This window comes from Solanum pennellii, chromosome 10, assembly GCF_001406875.1.
Source record: "Solanum pennellii chromosome 10, SPENNV200".
Lineage (NCBI taxonomy): Eukaryota > Viridiplantae > Streptophyta > Magnoliopsida > Solanales > Solanaceae > Solanum > Solanum pennellii.
In genome coordinates, this window is record NC_028646.1 from 77,772,571 (window position 1) to 77,779,682 (window position 7,112).

At 33.5% G+C, this 7,112-nt stretch overlaps 2 protein-coding genes across 2 annotated transcripts in view; one reads left to right on the forward strand and one right to left on the reverse strand.

Moving 5' to 3' along the window:
- Window positions 1-1,718, forward strand: part of LOC107031970 (probable U3 small nucleolar RNA-associated protein 11) — a 5,115-nt gene extending 3,397 nt beyond the window's left edge. Inside the window, exons 6-8 of the mRNA XM_015233501.2 lie at window positions 112-195; window positions 1,071-1,170; window positions 1,249-1,718. Of these exons, the coding sequence (XP_015088987.1) occupies window positions 112-195; window positions 1,071-1,170; window positions 1,249-1,341 (277 nt within the window). The 3' untranslated portion in view covers window positions 1,342-1,718. The remainder of the gene's footprint in view (window positions 1-111; window positions 196-1,070; window positions 1,171-1,248) is intronic.
- LOC107031969 (L-2-hydroxyglutarate dehydrogenase, mitochondrial) lies at window positions 1,687-5,134 on the reverse strand. Its single transcript, XM_027912541.1, has 6 exons — window positions 4,764-5,134; window positions 3,259-3,540; window positions 2,647-3,080; window positions 2,258-2,417; window positions 1,934-2,044; window positions 1,687-1,902 (listed from the first exon to the last, which is right to left on the reverse strand). The coding sequence occupies exons 1-6, from the start codon at window positions 5,049-5,051 to the stop codon at window positions 1,900-1,902; spliced, it is 1,278 nt and encodes a 425-aa protein (XP_027768342.1). The 5' UTR covers window positions 5,052-5,134; the 3' UTR covers window positions 1,687-1,899.
- Window positions 5,135-7,112: the final 1,978 nt, after the last annotated feature.

The window sequence follows — 7,112 nt, forward strand, 5'->3', positions numbered from 1 at the left end:
ACCCACCCACCCAAATATCACTTCGAATTTTCTGTTTCTGTTAAAATATCTTTCTCTGTGTTGCAGTGCCATATTCAAATTCCTTACTATCTGTGTTTTGTTTATTTTCAGGGAGGAAGCAGAAGAGCTAGCGTCTAAGGCTTCAGAACGTGGTAATCTGGCTGCTTCTGAGAACTTGCCTAGCAGTATTAGAAGGTAATCACAGCTTTTTGTTTTTAAAATCTGTCAAGCATTTTCCTTATGAGATATCTCACATTATCATTATTAAGATGATTTTGTCACTGGATCTTAGTTCCTTATAATAGATAAACTAATCATCTAGTCTGTGATTAGAGATGTATGGTTCCGTGGGTCTTCCGTCAAGTGGTAAGAGTGTGACATCTTCAGTGGATACGGGTAAAGGGGCAAGGCCCATATCCACAGAGTTTCAGAACATTCACAAACTGACACTCGTGATTCTCAGTTCAAAAGAATAAAAAAGGAAAAAGAAGAATACATCAATTGCGTTCGAACTGACATATAGTTAATCCATATGGCTGATAAATATTTCATTTGGTTAGTCCTTTTATACCAAAAACTGGTCTTCCAATTTTTATCGAATCATGTTCGCAATATATTGTTTTTCTGTTAAACATTGGATGGATGCATTTATTTCTAAGAGCTGAGGGTCGTTTCTTCCTTATTCAATCCTTTCCTTCACCAAAACCCCAACCAAGCACTTTGTAACTGCTGAAACGAAGCATAAATGCAATTAAAAGAAACAGTATCCACTGTGGATATGCCTGAAATGAAGCTTAATCTGTTCAGACTTCAGTTCACTTGATGTTTTAAGTGTTCTCGTATTGAAGCTTCTGCAAATCGTTCTTCAAAATCTGCTATTACAAATGCCTTCAACACTCTGCGCAGAAGTGTGAGAACCAATTTGGTTATGGGGAATTGCATTAATCCTTTATTTCTTTTTGCTGAGTGGTGGCCGATTTTTTTGCACTTTCATATATGCGTATACTAATTTTCCTTTGGTTTCAAACCGAAGCTTGTCAAATTTTTCATCATTGGAATTTCCTGCGCAGAAAGACAGCTACATCTTACAGAGAGTTGGAAGCAAGAAAGAGCAGAGTGAGAGATTTAGAGAAAGTATACATGGATATGGCAATGCAGAAAGAACTACAGGTATACTTAAGGTTATATCTTTTCCGTATTCAAGGATTGTAAATGGTATCTTAGAATAATTCCTTTTATGTTAACCAGAAATCAGGAAGGAAACGCAAACTTCGTGAAGAAGAGCTTGTCAACCCAACAACCAAACCTGTCTTCAAGTGGAGACAAGAACGTAAACGATGAGAACTTCTATGTTATAATACAAGCACGGTTAAGTTTTTTTGGATGGTCATATCAAGAGCTCAGCTCAGGTGAAAGTTGGTAGCACAGCTGCCTTGTTGGCTTCATCACATACTGAAGCTCTTCAATATTTTGAGTTGCTTTTGTCGGGGTGAAATCTTAGAATGGAACTCATGCATCATACCCTCTGAGGAACCAGAAGTGGATGGCTGTTTTTATGATGATCCATATTGTTGAACATGTTCAAATTTTCTATAGAATGCTAAAAATTATTTGCCAATTCCAGCTGATGCTTAAGAGGCTCTGGATGTGTTTTGTACTGACAATCAATTGTTAGAATGGAAAACATTTAAACAGTAAAACAATGACTATTTAAGTTTCTTGTTTTGGGTACAAGCAGAATTCAGTTTCCCACAACTCTCTTCTTACTGCTCAAAGTCAGCAGTCAGTTGCAACTCCTTGTTAGATGGCGAAATTTCAATGATAATACATTTCTATGTCCATAGAGTTCTCCAACTTAACAGCTGACTGAAACTACTGCAAGATAAATACATAAAAGTATCACTTCAGCGCGAGCAGAAGAAATCTTGTATCATTTCAGTAGTTTAGCAGCAACATGTTCTGCAATAGCCATACTGGAAGTTAGGCCTGGTGATTCAATACCAAACAGGTTTACTAAACCAGATATACCATGAATGTCTTCTCCCTGCAAAACATTTGTTTTAGAGACCGTCAGATTTAGCAGATGGAAAGGAAAGGTAACCTAAAATGTCTCTGCTTCAGGTGATTCCGACCATACTTGTCTGATAACTTCAGCTGTAAGACATCATCAGAGTACTTTCGACTAACTTTAAGAATTGCATGTGATTGATCTACTACTGAACTTAAGGTTAAAAACTCAGAATAAGTTCGATATTACCTGAACTACAAAATCGGTAGGAACCTCTTTTGGACCGGAAAGCTTTGGTCTGATGCCTGCATAACCTGGTTCCAAAGATCCATCCTTTAGACTAGGGTAGTATTTTCTTATTGCTGGGTAGAATTGATTGGCACGGTCTTCATGTACAGAGTAATCAAACCTAAAATATCATAACCAAATCATATCGGAGATTAGAATTCTTTTGCTCCTGTTAGTTTCGTAGTGCAAGAAGAGTAGCCATTTCTAGCATTAAGAATTTTTTTTTGACTGTTCTGCAATTCTATTTTCCATTTTAAGTGTAAAGAATGTAGCAGGCTGAAGTACTCAAAAGGAGAACATACTTTTCAACCTTCAATATGCAAAAATTTACATTATCAATGAGAACTTACATGTTGAGGAAGCTCGGAATATCATCAATTCCTTTAATCCATTCGACATCAGGACCAAACTTGACTTGGCCATTCAAATCCAAGGTAACATGCACTCCAAGGCCACCAACCTCAGGTATAGGATAAATCAAATGCTTGAAAGGGGATTTAGTGTTTGAAAGTGTGAAGTAGCAACCACGAGCATAATGAGAAGCAGGTACAATACCGTCAGGTAGACCTTTCATTCGTTTTGCAATGGCTGGAGCGCTTAAGCCTGCAGAATTCACTACAAGCTTTGGAATAAGAATTAGTTCAGAGTCCAATTCTGAGCTCCCATTCCAGTTTGCAATGGCATTGCTCCCAGAAACATGAATTTGAATTTGATTTCCTTCAATATGACCACCAATAACAGCAGTATTGTAAGAGAAAGTCGTCCCATGACTTTCAGCTTCGCCCTAAACCCATGGTATGGTCATCAATGACTCTAAAAAGGTAAACAAATAATGAGAAATCAAGATCTTCTAAGTAAAGAGAATTTCTTTCCCCGAAGTTCTAAAGAATGAGCTCTTTGGTGATAAGCAAGCAGTCAATATGACATAATATATTTGGAGACTGAATGATGAGGAGCATTACCACCAATGATAGCATCAAGGAATGACTATCCACTATTCCCGAGGAAGGCGACCATAGAGCTTTAACACATTGCAATTCGGGCTCCAGTGTAATAGCTTCATACCCCTCCATCATTCTCAGACCCTCAACCCCATTTTGAATTCCTCGAGTCATGAGAGCGCTCAACCTTGGAACCTCTGACAATCCAGTAGCAACTATTAGCTTGCCTATCTGCTTGTGTGGAATTTCATGGTCTTTGCAATACTTGTAGAGCAATTCTTTCCCTCTAACACAGAAAGATGCCTGCGATAAAATTTGAAAATTAAGCTCATGTGTGGCATGTGGGAGCTCCTTGCAGTAGAACTACTCATGATCGTTTTTGAAACCTTCACAACTATTACATTCCACATCCCAATAATGACACTTACTCCTATATAATTTCTAGAAAGAGATCCATACGTGTAAATAAGAGTTTGCATTGAAGTTAGAAAAGATAAGAATAGCTATCGCTAATTTGCATAGTAGCATATGCAGCTGATATGCATAGTATTGTAAATCACGGTTTTTAAAATTGAATCCAGGGTGAACTCAGAGTTTAACACTGAACTTGTAGTCATGATAATCAGCTACTATTGTGCTTGAACTCAACTTGAAATTTAAACACCAGCTAAGTGTACTCTAATCAAGCTAAGATAACTAGTTTCTCCATGCTGCATTCAATTGTATTCCTAGTTGTAGATGTAAAGAGGAAGTGCATAATCAATCAGTTAGACACTCAACTTTCAAGACACCACTATTTTCTCATCTTCCAAATAGCAGGGAATATTCACTTGATTTATTAACTGTATCAAATTCAAACTTCCCATTCATGCTTATACTCGGTAACTATAGAAGCAAGATCACATACACAGACAAGAAACCTGAGCAATTAGCAGAACAAGATCGAAACTATCAGTTCATGCTTAATTGGAAATGTTCTGACTGCTAAAACAAGATTAATGGAGGTATCTAGATGATCATTGTGTACGTTGGAATGTTTAACTTGCACAATAAAGATGAGCTGAGGTTACTGAACTCTTCAACTCACCCTCAGTACGTCTCATGGACACCCGATGCTAATGTGACAAATTATTATGAAAGTGTCTTTATATGAACATTTTGTATGTTGAAATCTTTACTGTCACAATGGAGACAAGCTAAGGTAACTAAACACTCAACTCATCCTCCCTTTGTCCCGGGAACATTCGATGCTAACATGACACGTAACTACCGGAGGTATCTAGATGATCATTTTATAAGTTCTAGTGTTCAACTAACACAATGGAAACAAGTTAAGCAGATATCAAGTTTAAGTGTATGTTTACAAATCCAGACTTCCAGTAACACTTAAATCACAAATCTTTATCAGCTAAAAAGGGAAAACTCAACCAATAAGCTACCCCAAGAATCGATTTTTAACTAAATCCTTAAATGGGTATGCCCTAAAAACAAAGTAGAACTTAGAAAAAATGAAAACAAGAAAGAACCTTGAGAGAATTAGTAGGGTAATAGATGCCAGCATGAATAACTTCACTATTACGAGAACTTGTACCAGTTCCAAAAATTGGGGCAGAATCCACAACCAAAACTTGTCTACCATGATTTACACTAAGCTCTTTAGCTACTGCAATGCCCACTATACCTGCCCCAATCACCAAACAATCAACTTTCTCCCTTGGAATTGATGATGATGAAAATGGGGTTTTTCTCGGATTACTGACATTCTTGAATTTTTTGAATATTGTTTTTGCGATTGAGTTTCTGGGTTTCATCATCTCCGAAAAGAATGGATCTGCAACGATAAATATGGGCAGCTCCGTGCACTAAAGCTGATGATGCTCGAGTTCGAGGAGCCTTCAATTATAAGTATCTAAGTATTATATATTTTCATAATTTGAATTTGTGATATTAATTATATGATAATGATTTTCTCAATTACGTTAAAATTTCTCGATAAAATCTTTGAAGCAATTATCTATTAGAGAAAATATTTATGTTACGATGATTTAGTATATAATATTACAAATAACAATAAAAGTATTGTGTAGCTTGATAAGAAATTATAAAAATGTAAGTGTACCATAGAAGGACGGTTTTCAATACCATTATAATATATTTTAAATACTAAATTACTAAGCTATGTAACACAATATTATATGTTAGACTTGTAAGTTTTTTTTGAAATCATTCATCTCTCTTTTTATATTAATAATAGATTTTGTAGTTGAGATTAACTACAAATTATTTTTTAAAAAATAATTATGGGTTTGATAATTATTGCGTATTAATTTATCTTAAATTTTAATTATGAATAAACTATGCACAAAATATAGGATGAACTTTATTCGAATTGACGAAACAATAGTGTTATTCAATAACTTGAACTGGGGAGAAAAATTATTGTGGCCAAGATTTAGGTTAAGTTAAATAAAATTGAGTATATGTACTCTCGTCTACATATTCAATCGATCAAAAAATACAAAAGTAAAATTGAGATAGAATAAAATGGAATTGTGATTTTGATATAAACGCAATCATTAAGATATCTACACTCACTATTTTACAAAATCAAAGTAATAGATCTAATTATTTATGTATAGAAAGAAAGATTTATATTAAGGAGCAGTTTATATTATTGTCAAGTTCATATATGACAAATCAAATTAATGCTCCATAGCTATAATATATTTAATTACGCTCCATGATTATAATTTTATTTGCTATGGAGCCTTAAAGTTGTTTTCTAAAGAAACAATAATTTCTCTTATATTTTTTTTATATCATGAATTATTTCTTTCATATCTAAGTATATAAATCTATGACATCATAATCAAAGACATAGTAATATTATATACACATTTTTACTTATTTTATTATCTATTTTTCTCTACCTTTTTAAAATATTACAAAAATCCCTTATTTCTGTTGAAATTTTCTGATACAAAAATTCAATAGTCAAACTCACGTTTTCTACTTCCTTTTTCCTCTCCCTAAATTCACTCCATATTGTAGTAGTTACAATTTTCAAATTAATTTGATTTTCAAAAGAATTTTCTCTCTAATCAATCAATTTCAAAATAGGTAGAAATTGTCTTCTTCATTGTTGTTTTTTCTCTCATAAATTTTTAGTTGATGAAATTTGTACACATGAAGACAACCAACCACAAAAGATATTAGGTTTAATATGTAATTTTTTTTTTGAATTAAATTGCATAGGTAATTTCCTTGATGAAGAATATTGCTGATAAATCAATGTACTATACGATTAAATTTTTCGGCAAAAAGTCAATATTGAACCTCAAACAAGTACCTTTCAGTTTGATTCGCAGCCAACTTCATCATAACAAGTGGATTTTGCCATAATGACCAAAACATTGATTTTATGATTTTATGTGCTGTTGAGGTTGAAGATCAGATCCATGATTATAAAGGTATGTATCTGATATATTATCAATAATAGTGTTTATAGTTCATTATATATTATAAAATTATATATCTCATACATATTTTTCTTGAATATAATTGTATGTATCATTAACATATTTGCTAACAATTATTTGCTCTAAAACTATAAATACAGATTGATGATACTATCAAGAATCAGAAATGGTGGATGTTTCAGAAGTCTAACCGAAAGATGAGAATATTCATGATACTACCAAAAATCAACAAGAAATAGAGAATTTTTCAGAACTCCAACCTATATATGAAAATATTCATGTTACTACAGAAGCAAGTCCACATAAGAATGTATTATTATGATCAGAAAATTAGAATTATGATACATTATCAGATGTTTGATACATCAAAATTTGTTTGTTTATGATGCATTATCA

Excerpts from the sequence above, each read along its gene's own strand:
- LOC107031969 (XM_027912541.1), bottom strand. The coding sequence starts at position 5,051 with ATGATGAAACCCAGAAACTCAATCGCAAAAACAATATTCAAAAAATTC. Across the intron at positions 2,418-2,646 it reads ATTCCGAGCTTCCTCAACAT|GTTTGATTACTCTGTACATG; the intron begins GTAAGTTCTCAT and ends ATGATATTTTAG. Across the intron at positions 2,045-2,257 it reads CTACCGATTTTGTAGTTCAG|GGAGAAGACATTCATGGTAT; the intron begins GTAATATCGAAC and ends AATGTTTTGCAG.